Source organism: Oncorhynchus clarkii, chromosome 13 (genome assembly GCF_045791955.1).
Source record: "Oncorhynchus clarkii lewisi isolate Uvic-CL-2024 chromosome 13, UVic_Ocla_1.0, whole genome shotgun sequence".
In the NCBI taxonomy this organism is placed as follows: Eukaryota; Metazoa; Chordata; class Actinopteri; order Salmoniformes; family Salmonidae; genus Oncorhynchus; species Oncorhynchus clarkii.
This window is the reverse complement of record NC_092159.1, coordinates 10,270,427-10,294,699: the sequence shown is the minus strand read 5'-3', so window position 1 is coordinate 10,294,699 and position 24,273 is coordinate 10,270,427. Positions and strand designations below refer to the sequence as shown.

At 42.0% G+C, this 24,273-nt stretch overlaps 1 protein-coding gene across 1 annotated transcript; it reads right to left on the bottom strand.

Annotated features, from left to right (window-relative positions):
• Positions 1-2,145: 2,145 nt before the first annotated feature.
• LOC139424378 (B-cell receptor CD22-like) lies at positions 2,146-23,422 on the bottom strand. Its single transcript, XM_071176141.1, has 9 exons — positions 23,350-23,422; positions 8,063-8,140; positions 7,620-7,955; positions 7,231-7,431; positions 6,352-6,678; positions 5,012-5,230; positions 4,508-4,867; positions 3,009-3,263; positions 2,146-2,787 (listed from the first exon to the last, which is right to left on the bottom strand). Exons 2-9 carry the CDS (start codon positions 8,115-8,117, stop codon positions 2,501-2,503), a joined length of 2,040 nt encoding a protein of 679 aa, XP_071032242.1. The 5' UTR covers positions 8,118-8,140; positions 23,350-23,422; the 3' UTR covers positions 2,146-2,500.
• Positions 23,423-24,273: the final 851 nt, after the last annotated feature.

Here is a 24,273-nt window from a genome sequence, read left to right as displayed (position 1 = left end):
ATTTAAGGTGTCTGATCACAACTCTCTGCTCTCCTGCACTTGACTTCTATACCAGTAGAGCACAACCTGACAACAGGTGGACTCCAATCAAATTCTATAAACATATCAAGGACGATCAATGGAAACAGGATGCAACTGAGCTCAATTTCAAGTCTGATAGCAAAGGGCCTGAACACTTATGTAAATAAGGTATTTCTGTATTTGTTTTGATAAATGAGAAAACATTTTGCTTTGTGAATATGGGGTATTGTGTCTAGATTGATGAGGGAAATAATCTATTTCATCCATTTTAGAATGAGTCTCCAATGTAACAAAATTTGGAAAAAGTCCAGAGGTCTGAATACAGTGTAAATGGTTAAACATATTTCTCTGTGGTGTTTTCTTTCTGAAACTAAGCGGAGCCAGTTCATTAAAAAAAACCTGAGTGCCCGTCTCAGCTGACACATCAGCTAAGATTGCACCAATTAGAGGCTAGTATCATTTACGCTGTCACGGTCGTCATAAACAGGAGACCAAGGAGCAGCGTGGTAAGCGTACATAACTCTTTAATGAAAGAGAACACTGAACAAAACTATACAAAACAACAAAACGAACCGTGAAGCTATATGGCTAGTGCAGAACAGGCAACTAAACATAGAATAACAACCCACAAAATACCCAAGGAATATGGCTACCTAAATATGGTCCCCAATCAGAGACAACAATAAACAGCTGCCTCTGATTGAGAACCAATCTAGGCAACCATAGACATATAAACTCCTAGACTAGAAAAACCCCAAGACATACAAAAACCCCTAGACAATTAAAACTAACAAACCACCCTCGTCACACCCTGACCTAACCAAAATAATAAAGAAAACAAAGATAACTAAGGTCAAGGCGTGACATATTTAGGATGACCAGGTCTGCTCACTCATCCTGCTGCCACTTGCTGCTATTATGAGCTGGCTTTCAGCTCATCCCACCACCCCAGCCTCCACCTGTTAGGTTCTTTGTTCCTGCTGGGGGAGTGGTATAGTTTACTGCTACCCTGAAGGAGCAGAGCTAATGAATAGTTCAACATATTTCGACGTGAAATGTAATCAAATCTGGAAAAGGCAAAATCTTATAGAAAAAGAGCAGAAGCATAATCTATTCCATTTATCATCTAGATACATACTGTATTGATCATCTATATACATACTGTATTTATCATTAGGAGAACAATCTAAATTCCAGCGTTCACTCAAAAGTTAAAGATCATTGTCTGGAAAACCTTCTAGACTATAAAGCATTATGATAGTAAGATAATAACATTGTGAGGCCTAGCTTTAGTTTGATGCTGTTGCTCTTCAGTCCAGGCTCTGTGGTGGTTCTCTTCAGTCCAGGCTCTGTGGTGGTTCTCTTCAGTCCAGGTTCTGTGGTGGGTCTCTTCAGTCCAGGTTATGTGGTGGTTCTCTTCAGTCCAGGTTCAGTGGTGGTTCTCTGAAGTTTTCATAATCGGAGGGCTAAGTGTCTATTTGGGGGGCTGTGTCACTGGGGAGTCCCTCACATTCTGAAAGAAGACACATTGAATGAGCACTTTCCAAACCCCTCCCTCTAACACTTTTACAGACAAAGACACACAAACTGCATTATAAAATACTTACCGCCAGGGTGTCGTACTCTGGAGACCTGGTCTTCATGTTCAGAGCTGTGTACGTCTCACTGTTAGGATCAGGATGGACACTCTGTCGAGAGAGAGAGACACAGAAACACAATACTGTATAAAACACACATACATAAATGTATTTGCTTCCTGTCTGTTTCTGCTGTATTGGTATTGAAATAACTTTGGTTGTTGACATTATTACCTGTGTGTCTGCTGTGGAATCACTTCCTCCTGTGGAGCTCCTGTAATGAGGGACAGTTTGAGTTCTGCTCTCTACTGACCTCTAGTGGAAGTTGATATGTTACTAATACAGTACATGTCAATGAGAGACTCACCTCTTCATATAGCAGTAGATGGTGAGTAGCAGAGCTCCAGTAGTCAGGACAGCCCCCACCCCCATCACAGGAACCCAGGAAAACACTGCTGCAGGATCTTGGGTTTATAAATGCATGATGTCAGAATGAAATATGTAAAATTACAGAGCACCAAAAATGGACAGAATGTGTCATACTTACATATAACTTTAATATGGACAGGGATAGTCTCTCTCCCTATAATGTTCAGAGCCTCACAGTAGTATCCCTCTCTGTCCTCAGAGATGATGTTAGTGATGCTGTAACTCTGTCCTGATGCTTTTGGTGAGGCTACATTCTTCTTGTACCAGGTGTATTTGTCCACAGGTGGGTTGGCATCACTGCTGCAGGTCAGAGTCACTGAACTGCCCTCCACTATTTCACCAGAGGGACTGACTGACACTGAGGTATTCTTTGGTTTATCTGATGGAAAAATGTGTCACAATACTTTCCTTTTGGGGTCAGAGTATATATCTGTAAAATCACAATTCAAGTAAAATAGAGTCGAAATTGGAGATTATATGCAATACTTACACAAAACATTTACAGGAACAAGCTTTGATATTTTGGCTCCAACTTCATTCTCAGCCTCACAGTAATATTCTCCTCTGTCCTCAGAGCTGATATTATGGATGGTGTAACTCTGTCCAGAATGTCTCATTGACATTTTCTTGTATGTTATCTTGTACCAGGTGTATTTGTCCACAGGTGGGTTGGCATCACTGCTGCAGGTCAGAGTCACTGAACTGCCCTCCACTATTTCACCAGAGGGACTGACTGACACCGAGGTGTTGCTTTGGCCATCTGGTAAAGAGGAGGACATAAAAGGTAAGAATACACATAGTATAATGCAACAATGTGTACTCTTACCTTGCTTGTGGGGGGCCAATTAAACCACCCGCAAGCCAAATTTGGCCTGCAGACCACCAGTTGTGTAAATCTGGTCTATGTCATGGAAAAAGCAGGTGTTCTTAATGTTTTGTATAATCAGTGTGTAGTTCTAGAACTATATCCCACATACTCACACCTAACAGTGAGAGCCTCTTCAGCAGAGGGGAGATCCTCCTGGCCGTTAACCACACAGGAGTATCTGCCTGCATCCTCACTGCTGACTGGGTCTAGGATCAGGTACTTAGTTTCGTGTCTGATCAGACGTTGTCCGTTCTTGTACCAGATGTAAGAGGGGTTGTCCTGCAGAAAGCATATGGACTCACAGAACAGACGAAGACACGTTCCCTCTATGATGTTGGTTGGATCCTTATTAAACCGCACCTGAAGACCTGGAGTAAAAACATAATTAAAACCCTGAATCACCTGATCTATTACAATAAACAAAGACTTTCCTACACAGAAGGTTCATATTGTATCAATGTAAAAAAAAAAAGACCACACCCACAGCTGCATTGTCACTGTGGCAGGAACAGGGTTAAACACTTCTGGTAACTCTCCCAGAATCCCCATGTTTTACACAATATTCCAAGAATCCCCATGTTTTACACAATATTCCCAGAATCCCCATGTTTTACACAATATTCCCAGAATCCCCATGTTTTACACAATATTCCCAGAATCCCCATGTTTTACACAATATTCCCAGAATCCCCATGTTTTACACAATATTCCCAGAATCCCCATGTTTTACACAATATTCCCAGAATCCCCATGTTTTACACAATATTCCCAGAATCCCCATGTTTTACACAATATTCCCAGAATCCCCATGTTTTACACAATATTTCCAGAATCCCCATGTTTTACACAATATTCCCAGAATCCCCATGTTTTACACAATATTCCCAGAATCCCCATGATTTACACAATATTTCCAGAATCCCCATGTTTTACACAATATTCCCAGAATCCCCATGTTTTACACAATATTCCCAGAATCCCCATGTTTTACACAATATTCCCAGAATCCCCATGATTTACACAATATTCCCAAAATCCCAATGTTTTACACAATATTCCCAGAATCCCAATGTTTTACACAATATTCCCAGAATCCCCATGTTTTACACAATATTCCCAGAATCCCCATGATTTACACAATATTCCCAGAATCCCCATGTTTTACACAATATTCCCAGAATCCCCATGTTTTACACAATATTCCCAGAATCCCCATGTTTTACACAATATTTCCAGAATCCCCATGTTTTACACAATATTCCCAGAATCCCCATGTTTTACACAATATTCCCAGAATCCCCATGTTTTACACAATATTCCCAGATTCCCCATGTTTTACACAATATTCCCAGAATCCCCATGTTTTACACAATATTCCCAGAATCCCCATGTTTTACACAATATTCCCAGAATCCCCATGTTTTACACAATATTCCCAGAATCCCCATGTTTTACACAATATTCCCAGAATCCCCATGTTTTACACAATATTCCCAGAATCAGAAGGAATTAATCCTCCAACTAGGATTTCTGGAATTTGGGGAATGTTCCCAAAGTGTTGAATCACCAGGCAGGAGTCACATTCACCTGTAGGTTGTGAGTGCAGTGTTACCTGTGACAGTCAGAGTTGTTCCAGGGAAGCTGTACCCCCATTCTGAGGTTTGTGTATTGAATATGAACTTGTACTCAGCAGAGTCCTCCTCTCTCAGATCTGTGATTCTCAGGGTGGAACGACCTCTCTCCTTCTCTCCAACATACTCCACACGACCTGCATACCCTGGGTCTGTGGTTAGGTCCTCAGGGATCAACTCATCCTTCCAGCTGGAACTCTGTTTAGAACTAAACCAGCGTGATGATGTGATCGTAGCATCACCACTGTCATACGTGGAGGATATATCCACTGTTGACCCCTTCAAGGCACAGACTCCCTCATGGGGGTAAGTCACACTCCAACAGTTCTGACCACGGACACCTTAAACAATAACATGACAATATAGTGTTTTCTGTATTCTTTTCTCAGATCTTTCTGTGTGATGAGTGTTTCAGATGTGTAATTCACCAACATGAATGAATATAGCCTAATGAGGAGGAATACTGTATTTGAATCTACACTCACACACTGCAGGAGAGTGGAGATTCTCATGGCCTTTTACAGCACAGGAGTAACTGTCTGCATTTCTAAGGTAGTCTGAGTACTGGCTGGAAGTGTCCTCCTTTACTTTGTGTCCATTCCTATACCAGATGTAGGTGGGGCTGTCAGTCAGAGTACAGGTGGTACTACAGGTCACAGTCACCCAGCTTGAAAACATTGAAGTTGTCATCTTTACCTGTAGAACTGGAGAGAAATACAACACATGAAAATACTGTATGAATTTACTGAGTTCTCTTCTGAAGAAATGATGCAAGCCTGTCCTATTACAGTCTGTACAGACTATCATCCTGACCCTAAAACTGAATAAACACAAATCAAGATGTGTTGAACTAACCTACAATAACTAGATTATTCATTTTGTTTGAATTCAAATTACGTTAGTCTGTAGATTGATAATGCACATTTGTATTGAATCTTGGTCTAGTATTTAGCACGGTATTTATTACCTGTGACAGACAGAGTAACTCTGTGTCATACTGCCCTCCTAAATCTGAATAAACTATTTTAGAGACAATAATGACAGTCATTCTCTCTCTCGGGTCTCTGTTTCAACTACACTGAACAAAAATATAAACGCAACATGTAAAGTGTTGGTTTCATGTTTCATGAGCTGAAATAATAAATCCCAGAAATGTTCCATATGAACAAAAAGCGTATTTGTCTCATGCAGCGTGACACATCTCCTTCACAGAGAGTTGATCAGGCTGTTGATTGTGGCCATACACGTGGTCTGTGGTTGTGAGGCCAGTTGGACGCACTGTCAAATTCTCTAAAACAACGTTGGAGGCTGCTTATGGTAGAGAAATGAACGTTCATTTCTCTGATAACAGCTCTGGTTGACATGCCTGCAGTCAGCATGTCAATTGCACACTCCCTCAAAACTTGAGACATCTGTGGCATTGTCTTGTGTGACAAAACTGCACAATTTATAGTGGCCTTTTATTGTCCCCAGCACAAGGTGCACCTGTGTAATAATAATGCAGTTTAATCAGCTTCATAATATGCCACACCTGTCAAGTGGATGAGTTATCTTGGCAAAAGAGAAATTCTCACAAACAGGGATGTAAACAAATGTGTGCACATCATCTGAGAGATGTACATTTTTTGAATCATTTGGAACATTTCTGGGATCTTTTATTTCAGCTCATGTAACAAGCACATTACATGTTGCATTTTTGTTCGGTATGGCCTCTTATGTGAAATAGTATATTTGGTATTTTTTCATCACATGCCACAACTGTGTCTGTACGATTGCCCTTAATAAGGTCATTACAGTAATAGATGTGAGATGAGTGACATATTACCTGTGACAGTCAGGGAGACAGGTGAGCCAGCAAACTTGTCTCCGGATGTTATGAATCTGAACATGTACCCAGCAGAGTCACTCAATCTCAGGTCTGTGATTCTCAGGGTACAGTCACTCTCCTTATCCCCAAGGTACTCTATATGACCCTCATACCCTGGCACTGAGCTCAGATCTTCAGGATCCTTACCAGACCATTTAGTAAACCAGAAAGCTTGTTTGATCTCATGGTAACTGGGATATGTGTAAGAGCAGGATATGTCCACTGTTGACCCCTTCAAGGTACAGATACTCTGAGTGGTGTAAGTCACACTCCAACACTTCTGACCTAAAATACAAGACAATATAACACCTTAATATTACCAATACACTTACGCTGTTACGTTCACCTGCAAGAAAACCAAACGTCACTCAAACAGAAGGGGGAAATAGCAAAGAGTCACTAAAAAATACCAAAATGAGACCGGTTTCTAGGAGAGGTTGTGAAAGACACTCATGTCCATTGAAAGTTGACTAGCAACAACAACTGGAACCAGAGACACGAGCACCCACAATATTTTAAGATAAGAAAAATAAGAAAAAAGAGAAAGTAACCAGGATGTGACTAGTCCCTCAGCTTTTTATTTTCATTTTTTTCATTGTTTAAAAAAGTAGTGCCATGGTGTACAGGCACAACAACATAATGACAGGTATCTGGTAGAAGTAAATTCATCCATTGACTGCATTTTCATGAATGTGATTATATATCTTGAAGCCCATTCAACACTGCGTGGCAAAGCATACGGAACTAAAGCAGAAGTGGACGTCACATTCACAGCAAATTCAATAATGATTGTCTGACAACCTGAAACAAATGTTGTATGTAAAAGTCCACACTTACACACTGCAGGAGAGAGGAGATCCTCATGGCCTTTTACAGCACAGGAGTAACTGTCTACATGACTAAAGGAGTCTGGGTACAGGCTGGAAGTGTCCTCCTTCACTTTGTGTCCGTTCTTGTACCAGATGTAGGTGGGGTTGTCAGTCAGAGTACAGGTGGTGATACAGGTCAGTGTCTTACCAGTCACCTTCACCTGAAGACCTGAAGAAAAACAATATCACTGTAAATCCCTTTATCACTGATTTATCACTCTAATACAAAGATGGAAGAAATCCTATGTTATACAGACATAAACACAAACCAAGACAATTTTCCTATATTGAATGTTACTGTACCTGTAACAGACAGAGTGATTAAACAGATCACCAGGATATATAATGTAACTGTACCTGTGACAGACAGAGCGACTCCAGGTTCGCCAGTATATCTCCATTTCCCAGTCTGATCTGTAAATCTGAACTTGTACCTAGCTGAGTCACTCTCTATCAAGTCTGTGATTGTCAGGGTGTGACCATTGTCTTTATTCTCACGGTACGTCACACGTCCTTTGTAGTCTGCATCATTACTCAGACTAACAGCATAATTTTTAGTGAACCAGAAGGTTGTTGTGATTGTATAACCACTGGGATATTTGTAAGAGCAGGTCAGCTCCACTGTTGACCCCTTCAAGGTACAGATACTCTGAGTGGTGTATGTCACACTCCAGCCATCCTGACCCAGTACCACTGAAACACAGTCACACAACACAATGGTATCAGAATTAAGCCAATTAATTGGCTCACACTGATGCCTGTAGATTGAAAAACATGTCAAGCTATGAATGAGACCATACCTGTCACAGACCAGAGAAAGACCACCAACACACTTCCTGCTGTTCTCAAGGCCATTGTTGCATCTCCCAACCTGCAGTCTTAGAAACATAAACAACAACTCACTCTATAGCTGGTGAATAACTACACCTGATACATTGAAGTATAAACTGTAAATGGGGTACAGGGCCTCATTACTGAAAATGAACCAGGCTCATATTGTGTTGTGATGTATTGTGCTATATGGTTGTCTATGTGAATACTGTCTGTCTGTAAGTCTATTCCACTATGTATGTAATGTGATGTGTTGCATGTCTGTCTACATCTGTCTATTTAAGATGACATGATGTATGATACAATAATGATTTCCTCATGAATTCAATAAAGTCATCATCATCAACAACCACTTATTCAACAGATCTGTAGAACTGTAAACACATATTTCTACATTGATTGTTCTGAAGCTGTTTTATTCTCAGATCCACAATTATAGGAGGATAAATGTTCAATCCTCTACGGTCCATCAAGCTCTACAGCAGCCTAAAGACTGACCACCAGGTTGAATGATAGCTCCTATCCCCAAGCTGTGAGGATAAACAGCAAGTGACACGCACGCACGCACGCAGGCAGGCAGGCAGGCAGGCAGGCAGGCAGGCAGGCACGCACGCACGCACGCACACACACACAGAGCATCTGTAGTGAAGGCCCATAAGGCCCATGGAGTCTGTATCAAAGTCTAGAGAGCTGGTTGTTATGGATGTAAAAAAGTTAAAACACACATCCTACACAGTATAGAGGTCAAACCTACTCTGGGGTGGCAGGGTACCTAGTGGTTAGAGTGTTGGACTAGTAACCGAAAGGTTGCAAGTTCATATCCCTGAGCTGACAAGGTACAAAGCTGTCATTCTGCCCCTGAACAGGCAGGTAACCCACTGTTCCTAGGCTGTCATTGAAAATAAGAATTTGTTCTTAACTGACTTGCCTGGTTAAATAAAATATCAGTCTGGTCCTGAAGAGCCCTCAGATAAATCCACTGTGTCATACACATTTTAAATACTTTATTTGAATCCAAAAAAATCTAATTGTAAATAAAAAGCATCCAAACATTTTGAAGGCCCCTGTATTCATGGCACTCAAGGGTACCGAAAGCACCTCCTTCTCCAAACAGCTAGGCTGCCCGCGTCAGCTGAAACTGAGCAGTACCTAGCCAGTTGATTTGACCTAGCTTTTGTCAGGTCCTCAATCTGGAAGCCACAAACTGCAGTGGCTCAGACTGCCAAATATCAACTCCATCAGCTTGCACTTCCACCTGTCCAAGCTCCACGAGGGGCTAATATTTAAGCAGCTTCTCTGTAAGGGCCTGCTCCATGTATTCATCAAATGAGCAGCTCACTTCCAAAATGAGCACCTCACACCCCCCCCCCCCCCCCCCCCCAACAACAACAATATCTGGCACACAGGAAAACACATCATAATCAACATTAAACCAGCTTCCCCTTACACACGAACGTTTATGCATGTGTGCTGTTGGTGAGACTACTTGCTATCAGGTCAACAAGGTGGTCATGTCTAGCAATGTACAAATCCCCCCCAACACGCACACACAGACACACAGACAGACAGACACACACAATGCAGTGTTACAATGTTTGTTTGCATGTCTTTTCTTACCCTGGTTAATCATCTCATCCCTATGTAGATCAACACTCCTACACTGAGACACTTTATGAATACTGGCCCTGATGTAACAGCCAAAACACAGCTCAAAACATAACAAGGAGTAAAATTATACATTACCCTCAAGTACATGACTAATGACTAAAAACAAATAACCAGAAAATATTTCAAGATATTGTCAAGAGTACTTACAGAGTGAAGTGAAGGGGAGAGGTCTTGTACAGTGAGTTAACTCACTGGTAGTGTGTGTCAACTGCTAGTAAGTGTCAGTTCTGTGGTTGATACATATTTATAGTAGTCAGAACACAAGTAGCTGATACAGAACAGTCCTTTCTTCCTCTTTAAGACATTAACATGCATGAGGACCAGACCAGCACATCAGAAAAGGGAGGTTACTGTATTAAAATGGGCCCTACATTTCTATAATGGACAAAATGTCTGTAACGGCTGTCGTGGGTTGAAGAAGGTGAGGACCAAGGTGCAGCGTGGTAAGTGTTCATCATTTTAATAAACTGAACACTAAATACAAAGTAACAAAAAGAGAACAACTGAAACAGCTCCATCAGGTGCAACACACACTAAACAGAAAATAACCACCCACAAACAAAAGTGGGAAAACAGGCTACCTAAGTATGGTTCTCAATCAGCGACAACAATTGACAGCAGCCTCTGATTGGGAACCATACTTAGGTAGCCTATAACATACAGAACAAAACATAGATTGCCCAACCCAACTCACGCCCTGACCAAACTAAAATAGAGACATAAAAAAGGAACTAAGGTCAGGACGTGACAATGTCCCCCATTTCCACTTTTATTTAAATACAGAACCATGTTAACAATATGTTGACTATTCTATATGGAATGTTTATAATATCTTAGAATGTGTTGCCTTGACCCTCTGAGTTCTACATGGAACAGGTCAAAGTCCCATTTACATTTGGTTAGTTCCATGATGTCATTCATTCTATTCTACAAACACATTCAATTTACACTCCTCATCAGCTGCATCAAAGTGGTACTGAAGGTTCCAGTGTTCTAGACTAGAGCTCCGCCTACTGGCATCTCAACATTACTGCACCATCCTAATAATAATGTCCTCAATAATGTTGGGCTAATAACAACATTACAAACTGGAAATGAATCAAATAGAATGGTGAAACACAACACTGGCTACTTGACAAAGTAACGTTTAATCACACAAACACTGATGTCTGTAGTAGTACAACATGCCACTATCATATTACGTTACACTTTTGACCCTTGTATACAGTACTGGTAGTATCATTAGTTAGCAGAGACATCAGTATCATCATCACCATAGTCTGCTGCATTGACTGCTGCTGTCCATATACTGTATAGTCTAATGTAGCCTGGTATCCATCAATAGTCTAATGTAGCCTGTTATCTATACATATTCTAATGTAGTCTGTTATACATATATAGTCTAATGTAGCCTGTTATCCATATATAGTCTAATGTAGCCTGTTATCCATATATAGTCTAATGTAGCCTGATATCCATACATAGTCTAATGTAGCCTGTTATCCATCAATAGTCTAATGTAGCCTGTTATCCATCAATAGTCTAATGTAGCCTGTTATCCATATATAGTCTAATGTAGCATGTTATCCATATATAGTCTAATGTAGCCTGTTATCCATATATAGTCTAATGTAGCCTGTTATCCATATATAGTCTAATGTAGCCTGTTAGCCATATATAGTCTAATGTAGCCTGTTGTCCATATATAGTCTAATGTAGCCTGTTATCCATATATAGTCTAATTTAGCCTGATATCAATATATATTCTAATGTAGCCTGCTATCCATATATAGTATAATGTAGCCTGTTATCTATATATAGTATAATGTAGCCTGCTATTCATATATAGTATAATGTAGCCTGTTATCTATATATAGTATAATGTAGCCTGCTATCCATATGAAGTATAATGTAGCCTGTTATCTATATATAGTCTAATGTAGCCTGATATCCATACATAGTCTAATGTAGCCTGTTATCCATCAATAGTCTAATGTAGCCTGTTATCCATATATAGTCTAATGTAGCCTGTTATCCATATATAGTCTAATGTAGCCTGTTATCCATATATAGTCTAATGTAGCCTGTTATCCATATATAGTCTAATGTAGCCTGTTATCCATATATAGTCTAGTGTAGCCTGCTATCAACATATAGTCTAATGTAGCCTGATATCCATACATAGTCTAATGTAGCCTGTTACCATATATATTATAATGTAGCCTGTTACCATATATAGTCTAATGTAGCCTGTTATCCATATATAGTCTAATGTAGCCTGTTATCCATATATAGTCTAATGTAGCCTGTTATCCATATATAATCTAATGTAGCCTGTTATCCATATATAATCTAATGTAGCCTGTTATCTATATATAGTCTAATGTAGCCTTTTATTGATATATAATCTAATGTAGCCTGTTATGTAGTATTGCAGTATTTGGTAGCATTGCCTTGAAATTGTTTAACTTGGGTCAAACAGTTCGGGTAGCCTTCCACAAGCTTCCCACAATAAGTTCGGTGAATTTTGGCCCATTCCTCCTGACAGAGCTGGTGTAACAGAGTCAGGTTTTTAGGCCTCCTTGCTCGCACAGGCTTTTTCATTTCTGCCAACAATTTTTGGGGGGGTTTGAGGTCAGGACTTTGTGATTGCCACTCTAATACCTTGATTTTGTTGTCCTTAAGCCATTTTGTCACAACTTTGGAAGTATGCTTGGGGTCATTATCCATTTGGAAGACCCATTTGCGACCAAGCTTTAACTTTAACTTCCTGACATATGTCTTGAGATGTTGCTTCAATATATCCACAGAATTTTACCTCATTATGATGCCATCTATTTTGTGAAGTACAACAGTCCCTCCTGCAGCAAAGCACCCCCACAACATGATGCTGCCACCCCCGTGCTTCACGGTTGGAATGGTGATCTTTGGCTTGCAAGCCTCCCCCTTTTCCTACAAACATAATGATGGTCATTGAGGCCAAACAGTTCTATTTTTGTTTCATCAGACCTGAGGATATTTCTCCAAAAGGTACGAACTTTGTCCCCATGCGCAGTTGCAAACCGTGGTCTGGCTTTTTTATGGCGTTTTGCAGCAGTGGCTTCTTCCTTGCTGAGCAGCCTTTCAGGTTATGTCGATATAGGACTCGTTTTACTGTGGATATAGATACTTTTGTACCTGTGTCCTCCAGCATCTTCACAAGGTCCTTTGCTGTTGTTCTGGGATGGATCTGCACTTTTCGCACCAAAGTACGTTCATCTCTAGGAGACAGAACGCGTCTCCTTCCTGAGCGGTATGACGGCTGCGTGGTCCCATGGTTTCTATACTTGCGTACTATTGTTTGTACAGATGAACGTGGTACCTTCTGGCGTTTGGAAATTTCTCCCAAGGATGAACCAGACTTTTGGAGGTCTACAATTGTTTTTCTTTTGGTTTTCCCATGATGTCAAGCAAAGAGGCACTGAGTTTGAAGTTAGGCCTTGAAATACATCCAAAGATAAACCTCAAATTGACTCAAATGATGTCAATTAGCCTATCAGAAGCTTTCTAAGGCCATTTTCTGGAATTTTCCAAGCTGTTTAAAGGCACAGTCAACTTAGTGTATGTAAACCTCTGACCCACTGGAATTGTAATAAGGTGAATGATATGTGTTATAAATTATGGTGTTGGCAGTTGCACTTCTTCCCTCAGCTGGGGCTCAGTCACTTTGGGCCCAGAGAGGGGAGAGGTCAGGCTTGTCTTTCACATATCCCTGGTATGTGAAAGACAATCAGATATCAATATCTCAGTAGCCATCGTGTTGTCACTTAACGGTTCATGAGAAATGGTGACTCGTTGAAAGTCATTGCTATTGCAATTATTAAAGATTTAGTTTAAGTATAACTCTGACTGGTGTGATAAGTTTGTCTCTCCTTATTTGATAGTAAAGAAATGAACCACCACATTTGTCGATGGGTAAATCGTGCACAAGGGATCCCTCAAACTTGGGATCTCAGGGAGACCACACTTCGGGAACGGAGCAGATGGACCAACCTAAGATCTGAGAGGCAGCGAGCTGAGTGGATCCCACATCCCAAACATAGTAATAAAAAAAAGGAAAAAGAGGTGAGCAAACCACACTTGAAGTTGAGTTTTTTAACAATAGCCTCTGTTACGTGGGCTCTGAGTGTGTATTCCTGTGTGAGGGGGGCACCTTGGAGGCGTAAGCAGGGCCGAGTCAGAGGAGAGTAATCTGAGAGTTTGTGGACTCAAAGATACTCTGCCAGTGGTCGGTTGCGGGCAACCTAGAGCCTTCCTGACACTGAATTGATCACAATGGGGATTGGTGCGGTCTGTGCATTCTGTGTGAAACACGGTACTTGGTGAAGCCCTATTGGAAGAAGGATCTTGTTCTGAAAGTGTCTAAGTGACCCTCAGAAGTGGTGAAATCCAATAATTGTAAATGTGCTAGCCAGGTTTGCCCTGGGTTACCCTGTGTGGGTGCTGTGTTTTGGGACCACTAGGTGACATTTTGATTACAGTGTTACCCTGTACATATAGACAGGGTTTGAAATCCTGTGTAGGTAATCTTTGTAGGAGCGTTCTGTGTGGGCGAGGGAGGTTGACTCTGTGTGGGTAACCTTTCAATATTTGTTCTGTGTGGACATCTGACCAGTTCTGTGCTAGCATCTGACCAATCCTGTGGGGTGATCATTAATGTTCTGTGTGAGTACCTAAGGAATTTCTGTTATAACTGTTTTTCTCTCCCTTTGTTTGTGTGAGTGAGATTTTGTGTTTGAGTGTGTGTGTGACTAAGGAGCCATGGGTGCGCGTGGTGCAAAGAACCAGGCATTCCGAACCCTCCTACTGGAGCCTTGAAAGTTATGGTAGATATTCTGGAACAGGTACCTCTATGGCATAGAGAGGGTGGTTTTCCTTTGACAGGGACACTAAGTGTGACGCTGTTAGATGAGATAAGACATAAATTGGTAGAGAAGGAAGGTAAACTATGGAAAACTGGGTGAAATTCAGGAAATGGGAAAGGGAAGCTGACAAACAAAAGAAGAGACAGGACCCATTTCGGGGGAAATCCTGTCAGAATATGGTAGTTCAGACTGAGGAAGTAGAATAGAAGGGGAAAGATGAAAGAGTGAGAAGGAATGGGAAGGATGATGATAACAGAGACGGTCCCCCTCCCTACTGTACTCCTCAAACTCTCTACTCAGTGTTGCCGGACCTCCCTCCTCCTCAGTCGCCTCCTGCTGGTCCGCTGGATGCAAGACCACTACAACCTGCAGCCCCACAAACTCTCTACCCCCTCCCCATACGACCCAACATCAGACATGTATCGACAATACCCTCTAATGGCCTGTCCCAACCCTCGACCTGATGATGCTAATGCTGCTGCCTCCGCAGCATGGAACCCCATTGTGTATGTCCAGAGGACGTGGAGACATGATGAAATCAAAGACATTGTAGAAGACCTACCAGACCCAAGTAAGGATGCTGTGAAATATTCAGCAGATATGAGGGTATTGGTGGGCCAGTACAAACCATCTGCTGCTGAGATAGCCCATATCTGTAAAAAAAGAAACTGGGACTCAGGTGGGCGGATGTACAGGGACAGTTTGATTGCAACTACCTGTGGGCTGAGAATGGTGCGTATCAGGACCAGATAATGGCATTGCTGGCCAGGATTGTGGAGATGTATCCAACTAAGACCGACTGGACTGCCATCAGAGAATGCACTATGAAAGAGGAGGGCCTGGAGGCTTTCAGAAAGAGACTTGAGACCTGTTTCAGGCTACACAGTGGCATCAGACCAAACAAACATGCATATGGGGATCTGCTGAAAGACACCCTGGTGAGGGGTCTGGTACCGGGCCTAGAGAAAGCTGTGAGGACTACCTGCATCAGTTGGGAGACTGAGCCATTAGCAACGGTGGTACAGCACTACAAGCATGCTGAAAGACAACAAAGTACTCAGAAGGAAGAAAAAATTAAGGAAGAAAAAGTGAAGACACAGAAACTACAGGCTGCCCAGATGATGTTTTACCAGGAAGCCCCAGCAGGGACAGGACGAGGGGGTGGAGTGCGCAAGTGCTTCAACTGTAGGAAGCCGGGACTGCTCCGAGCCACTGAATCCACAGAGGAACACAGGCAGGGGTGGACCGAGAAGAGGGGCCCAAAGGGAGGGGGCAAGAAGAGGAGGAAAAGGAGCACCTGCATGGACAGCCCCATTCCAACAACAGTCATGGCAGCCACCTCCCAGCCAATGGCAGGTCTGGCCACCTCACGGGGTCAAGCAACAGAAACAGTGGGGCCCACAAGGAATCCCTCCAGGCAGAGGACAACCTGGAGCCTGACAGACGGGGCCGCCGGCACAGACAACCCTGTACAATCCAGGACAGGGACAGAAGGAGGAGTATTGACGTGATGAGGAGACAGGGACAGTTGTGCTAAAATCCTCAGAGCAACAAGAGCAGTTGTTTTTAAAGTGTCAAACTCTTCCGAGAGTAGAGTCCACAGTGGAGGCTTGCGTCAATGGTGAGTCACTAATATTTCTTGTTGATACTGGGGCTGCTATGTCTGTCATTAACTGCAAGGCTATGACAAAGCCTCTCATGTCTAGTGAAACAGTCACAACTGTAGGTGCTTCAGGCCTCCCATTCAGATAGCAGGTTACTATGCCTCTGCCTGTCTTTTTTTGTGAGAAGTGTCAACATCATTTTCTCTACTCTGACCACTGTCCTGTCAATCTGATAGGCAGGGACCTCCTGTGTAAACTGGGCATCAACATAACATGTGGCCGAACCGGTTTAACCGTTATTCATGAGGAAGAGGAGGAAGGGGGGGACAATTTATGTTAATGTCTGAGTGTTGTGACTGGTATTATGCATGGGATGTTGATGATGAGGTGCCCAATATTGCTCGTGTTTTCTCAATGTCCAAAACCCATTGGGGCCACGAGGGCAGTTTCACGTCTGAAGCAGGCTTACATTGCACCTCCCATTTTTCACCATTGACAAGAGATCTCCATTATGAGAAACAATGGCTGTGTGATACATTACAGAATGAGTCAGTGCAGTGTTTATACTGTAGAAGTGATTGATGTGCTTTATGGGTTAATCTAACCCCTGCGTAGAAAAAGCTCTACCTGTTTGAGGATAGCGCACCACATGTGTCCCTGGCAAAATCAGACAGAGTAGAATGGGTGGATACTGGAATTTAGATGAAAGGCTTGGTTGATGCTACAGACTGGGAGATGTGCCCTGATGGGTCAACTTATTCACCCAGCACACTGACAAGTTGTTACCCACTCAGTTGGGGAACACCAACTGAGAGGGGTGTGCATGGTGTTGATCAGGTTTCTTTTTCTACCAATATCATGTTGTTGAGTGAAGACTCACCCCTCCTGAGAGGGATCCCTGAATGCCTATGGGCAAGGGACAAATATGATTTTGGGAGAATTAAGGGAGCTGAGCCAATGGTGGTCACTTCTAAAGATACCAGGCACCCATCTAGAGCACATTATCCACTCAGTAGGGAGGCAATAGCAGGTATTACTCCTGTTCATGCATCCCTTTTAGCTAATGGTGCTTTAATTCCCTGATTGGAGATTTGTCCAGGACTTAAGGCCTGTGAACGATGCAGCTTTTGCCCGTGCCCCGGTGGTTCCTAATGTTACTACTCTGTTGGGGGCAGTACCACCCACACCCGCTATTTTTTTCGGCAGCTTTAGCTCAAAATCTGGAGGGTTTTATACCACCTAAGGGCAGCACTCTGATTCAGTATGTGAATGATTTGTTGTTGTGCTCCAGCTCAATGGAAGCTTGTGAAACTGATACTCGGGCTCTGTTGATATTTCTCGTTGAGAATGGCCACAAAGTTTAAAAGAAAAAGTTACAGTTGGTTTCACAGACAGTGAAGTATCTGGGTCGTGACTATTCTCTCCGTCCCACAGCCGGTTACTAAACAGCACATGATGTCATTGACTGGTATGGCAGGGCATGGTTACCTGACTATGCTGAGGTGGTGCAGCCGCTTGCTGACCTTATATATGGCCACAAAATGGCTATGAATGAGAAAATTAAGTGGACACCAGAGGGACTGACTGCTCTGACCAGACTGAAACAACTCATGACAACTTCTCCATGTTTGGGGCTCCCTGACCATTCTAAACCTTTTAACCTCTTTGTTTGTGAGAAAAATGGTTTTATGTCATCTGTTTTAACACAGGATCATGGAGGAAAGCAGCGCCCGGTTGGGTATTATTCCAAACAGCTGGACAGTGTGGCCAGAGGTCTGTTTTGTTGTTTGAGAGCTGTGGCTGCTGCTACTGAAGCTGTGTTGGCTTGTGCAGACATTGTTGCCATGCGTGAACTCACTGTACACGTTCCTCATGCTGTAAATGCTCTTATTTCACAGGCAAAGACGGCCCATCTAACACCAGCTCAACTGCTCCATTATCAGAATGTTCTTCTGACAATGTGACCCTGAAGAGGTGCACTGTGTTAAATCCTGCTACTTTGTTGCCAACCGAGGATGATGGAGAGCCGCACAACTGTGCTGCCCTGGTGGAGCTTGTCTCTAAACCAAGGTCGTATTTAACTGATGTCCCTTTGCAAAATGCACATTTGGAACTGTTTGTAGATGGCTTTGCTCAGCGTTCTGAGAAAGGAGAACCAGGCCAGAAAGGAGAACCGGGCCAGTCTGCTACTATCTATACAGATAGTAGATATGCCTTTGGTGTGGTACAAGATTTTGGTATTCTGTGGAAACAGCGCAGCTTCCTGACCTCCTCTGGTAAGACAATCTCTCATTCAAAACTTGTTGATAACTTGCTAAAGGCTATTTTGCTCCCTTCTGAAGGTGCTGTTTGTAAGTGCCTTGCTCATGCTAACTCTTCCGACCCCGTCTCCAAAGGTAATGCTATGGCTAACTTGGCAGCTAAGGCAGCAGCTGTCTCCTTGGAGGCCCCTGTGTTACAGATGGTTTTACTTCCTGATCATAACCTCTTCTCTCCCACTGATATGACTTGCAATCCTCTGTAGGTCCAGTTGAGTTGAGGAAGTGGAAACGACTATGTACATATGACCAGGTGCAGAAACTCTGGCTGTGCCCGGCTGGGATACCAGTCTCACCACGTTCATGTTTCCCCTGCTTAGCTAAGTTGTCACATTGTAGGGATCATGTGTCAAATGGGGAGTTGTTGGTTTTGTAAATACATTTTGGTTTGCAACTGTGGTTTCTGTGTTTGCTCAACAATTTTGTGCAAAATGTGTGATTTGTATGACTAACAACATGGGAAGAGGGATTCCCATGCCATTGTCGGCTCATCCAACCCCTGAAGGACCATTTGAACACGTAATTATGGATTTTACTGTGCTCTCTTCTTGTCAGGGTTACAAATATTGTCTGGTGATAGTGGATGTCTTCTCCAAGTGGGTAGAAGCTTTCCCCTGTCGACATTCCACTGCTATGGCAGTAGCCAAGAATCTCCTTAGGGAGATCATCCCAAGGAGGGGGTTACCATCTGAATTAATCAGTGACAATGGCTCCCACTTTGTGAACCTGGTGATACAGAACCTGTCTGAGAGTCTGCAGATAGACCTCAGGACCCATAATAGCCGTAGGCCTCAATCAGGCAGTTTAGTTGAACGCGCTAATCACACCCTAAAATCTAAGATGGTGAAGCTTATGGCAGAGACAGGGCTTTCCTGGGTTACTGTGATGCCCCTGGCTCTGATATACATGCGATGGCGGCCCCACAGAACCACTGGATTGGCTCCTCATGAGGTTCTAACAGGTAGACCAATGAGGACGATCAATTCTCCCTTCCCACAGAACAAGCTGACACTTATGGGCTGTGACGATGACATTGTAAGTTATCGTACAGCTCTAGACAATGTTCTGAATGCTATTTTCCCCAGGGTGAAAGCGGCTCTACCCCAGCCTCTGGTGGGGTCCTGCAAAAACTGCAACCAGGTGACTGAGTGGTGGTGAAAGACCTGAGACGAAAGCATTGGAACCAGCAGAGGTTGGCTCGACCATACCAGGTGATGCTGATTACCCCCACTGCTGTTCGCGTAGCTGATAGGTTGGATCCATGCCAGCCACTGCAGGAAGGTGCCATACTGCCCACCAGACACTGAGGATGGAGGACCAGGCTACGGGATACTCCTTTCTCATTTATAAAGTCTCACTTTGTGAACTGTTCCTAATATCTCTGGTTTGTTATGTCGAATAGGGGGGTGGATCTTTGCTGTAAAAGATCTCAGTAGCCATTATGTTGTCACTCTCAACGGTTCATGAGAAATGGTGAATCATTGAAAGTCATTGCTATTGCAAAGATCTTATTATTAAAGATTTAGTTTAAGTATAACTCTGACTGGTGTGATACGTTTGTCTCTCCTTATTTGATAGTAAAGAAATGAACCACCACACCTTCTTTAGACCTGTTAACGGTACAGGTTCCCCAGGGGGTACCACCCCCCCCCCCGTTCAGCTGAAACGGTGGCGCAGGCAATGCAAAAATATTCTTAGAAATATTTAACCTACACACATTAACAAGTCCAATACCTCAAATGAAAGATAAACACCTTGTTCATCTACCCAGCATGTCAGATTTTTTAAATGTTTTACGGCGAAAATACAGCACATATTTATATTGGACCACCACCGAAACAAAGACAAGAGGCAGCCATTTTGTCCCAGAAAATATAAAATTATAAAAGCAGGATTAAAAAATAAATCATTTACTAACCTTTTGAAAATCTTCATCAGATGACAGTCATATGACATGTTACACAGTACATTTATGTTTTGTTCAATAATATGCATTTTATATCCATAAATCTCGGTTTACATTGACGCCATGTTCATAAAATTATCAAAAATGTCCGGAGAAATTATAGAAAGCTACGCCAGATAACAGAAATACTCATCATAAACTTTGACTAAAGATACATGTTTTACATATAGTTAGAAAGATACACTGGTTCTAAATGCAACCGCTGTGTCAGATTTGTTTTTAACGTTACAGAATTAGTTGACTATGCAATAAACTGAGACGGCGCTCAGACGTAAGCAATATTTCTCCGCTATGTTGGAGTCAACAGAAATACAAAATTACAACATAAATATTCCCTTACCTTTGATGGTCTTCGATCAGAATGTAGTGGAAGGAGTCATACTTACCCAATACATCGTTTTGTTTCAGTTCGTGTGTCCTTATAGTAGCATCTGCCACCACTTTCAGCTGAAATGCACCCAAAATGACTTCTGGTCCCGAAAAGTTGTGCATCAAAACTTCAAAATTACATATTATATGTCGACTAAACTGGTCAAACTAAGTGCAGAATCAAGCTTTAGGATGTTATAAACGTACAAAACAATTCTCAATTCAACCGGACAATCACACTTCTTCTCAGGCGAGCTGGAACAAAGGAAGCTCTGTGCCCAAAGCGCGCCCTAACGCACATGTATTTTCTCGTGACACTCACTCTTTCGCCTCCCAAAGGGTCAAAGCTCACGGGATTTGCACAATTAAATGCTCTACTGAATGAGGACATCTAGTGGAAGACATAGAAAGTGTCTCCAGATCCATAGCTGGTTGGGAACGGTGGGGGCGATGACGTCAAAGTTGCCCCAACTTTCAGTATTCCAAAACTAGTTTTGGAGATTGCCTGCCCTGTGAGTTCTGCTATACTTACAGACATAATTCAAACGGTTTTAGAAGCTTTAGAGAGTTTTCTATCCAATAATAATTATTATATGCATATATTAGCAATTTTGGACAGATTTCTTTTCAGTTTACTATGGGCACGCAGGAGGATCAAAATGCAGCATGGTAAGTGTTCATCATGTTTTAATAGAACAAACTGAACACTGCACAAAATAATAACGAAGAGAAAACGAAACAGTTCTGCTAGGTGAACAGACACAAAACAGAAATTAAACACCCACAACCAAAATGGGGAAAACAGGCTACCTAAGTATGATTCTCAATCAGAGACAACGAACGACACCTACCTCTGATTGAGAACCATACTAGGCCAAACACATAGAAATATAACATAGAAAACATAGACTACCCACCCCAACTCACACCCTGACCAACCTAACACAAAGACATAAAAAAGGTCAGAACGTGACAAGTTGAGTTTCTGGAGCATTAGCATTTGTGGGGTCGATAATGTGTTATTCTTATCTCTTGCTTTTGGGGGGTATTTTCTTAAAACTGAATTGTTGGTTAAGGGCTTTAAAGTAAGCATTTCACTGTAAGGTGACACCTGTTGTATTCAGTGCATGTGACAAATACAATGTTATTTGATTTGATTTAATACTACTCATGTTAATACTACTCCTAAACACAACCCACCATCACTGTGTCTCATGTTAATACTACTCCTAAACACAACCCACCATCACTGTGTCTCATGTTAATACTACTCCTAAACACAACCCACCATCACTGTGTCTCATGTTAATACTACTCCTAAACACAACCCACCATCACTGTGTCTCATGTTAATACTACTCCTAAACACAACCCTCCATCACTGTGTCATGTTAATACTACTCCTAAACACAACCCACCATCACTGTGTCTCATGTTAATACTACTCCTAAACACAACCCACCATCACTGTGTCATGTTAATACTACTCCTAAACACAACCCACCATCACTGTGTCTCATGTTAATACTACTCCTAATCACAACCCACCATCACTGTGTCTCATGGTAATACTACTCCTAAACACAACCCTCCATCACTGTGTCTCATGTTAATACTACTCCTAAACACAACCCACCATCACTGTGTCTCATGTTAATACTACTCCTAAACACAACCCACCATCACTGTGTCTCATGTTAATACTACTCCTAAACACAACCCACCATCACTGTGTCTCATGTTAATACTACTCCTAAGCTCTTACGAAGCATCCACTCAATCACTCTTACTCACTCACTCTTACTTAAGGCAATTTTCAAAATGTCTCCACAACAATCTGTTGCTCTGAGAGCCCTTAAAATAGCATGCACAAGTCTTTATGTGAAACCACATGTACAATGTACTTCCTATCTTTTATAGCACACAATATAGCTCAATATTTGTCAAGGGTGCAAATAATTTTGGTCTTGACTGTATATCCAACAATCAGATTAATATGTAAAAATGTATTTACACACGCGCACACACAGACATATCACACACACAGTTATCATTGACCCTGTTATACTTTGACAGTGAACATGACCCTATTGAATGGAGATCTGGGTGTTACTGGTATACTCTACTGATCATGTTTTAAACATGTAAATGAATAAACTGATCTAAACTAAACACATGAAACCACAGTCCAGGGTCAGTATTCACAAAGTGTATCAGAGTAGGAGAGCTGATCTGGGATCAGTTTAGCCTTTTAGATCATAATTATATGGACCATCTGAGACACTTTATGAATACAGGCCCTGATGTAACAACCAAAACACAGTTCAATATAAACCAACAAGTACAAAGATACAGGAAGTCATGTGATGTTTGGCTAAAAACATCAAAACTAAAACTATATTTCAAGATATTGTCAAGTGTACTTACAGAGTGAAGTGAAGAGGAGAGGTCTTGAACAGTGAGTCAACTTACTGTCACTGTGTGGAAACAAGAAGTAGTCTACTGTAAGTGTTAGTAGAAGCAGACATAGCCTATGTGTGAGTTCTGTGGTTGACACTTATCGAGTAGTCTAGTCAGGTCATTAACATGCAGGAACAGCATGTCACATAAGGGATGTTACTGTATCTAAATAGAAAATGGTCTAACGTCAGAATACTGTAGTTACATTTCTTTATTTGAGGAGTGGATCTACATGTTTTACAAGAGACAAAATGTGACCCATTCCCATCACTCCTCATCAGCTGGTACTGAAGGTTCCAGAACAGATGAAAGGGGAGTATCTTTGGTACCAGTGTTCTAGACTAGAGCTCTCCCTACTGACATCTCAACATTACTGCAGCCTCCAGGCTTCATATGCCCCTATTAGTCTGATGAAAATATACACAATAGAAGGTAGAAAATGTCAAATATATATATAGAATAAACTAGGCATGCACGTAAAAATACTGTTATTGGGACTTATGTTGAACTGGCGTTTGAATTGAGTGAACTAGTGATCTCAGCTAGCTTGTTAGCTACATGAAGTGGCTGTTATTAAGTGATAAACAAGCATTTTTGTGCATCACACAGCTACTCTGAATGTACTGGATTGTGAACAATATGATGTGCTGCTGCTGAATTACAGCAAGACCCTATAGTTAGCTAGTGAGCTAGTTAGTTAGCTGACATTTAGCTATCAACATTAGCTAGCTAGAAACAACAGACAACAGTGAGCTGTCATTATGCCAAGGCCAAGGAAACCTGCTCTGTATTTCCACTGTGTTCTTGTGTGAAAGAGATGTCTTCAGCTCACTGATCTTCAGAACAACGGACCCAAGGTGAACCCTGACATCCACATAACTAAGTCTGTCT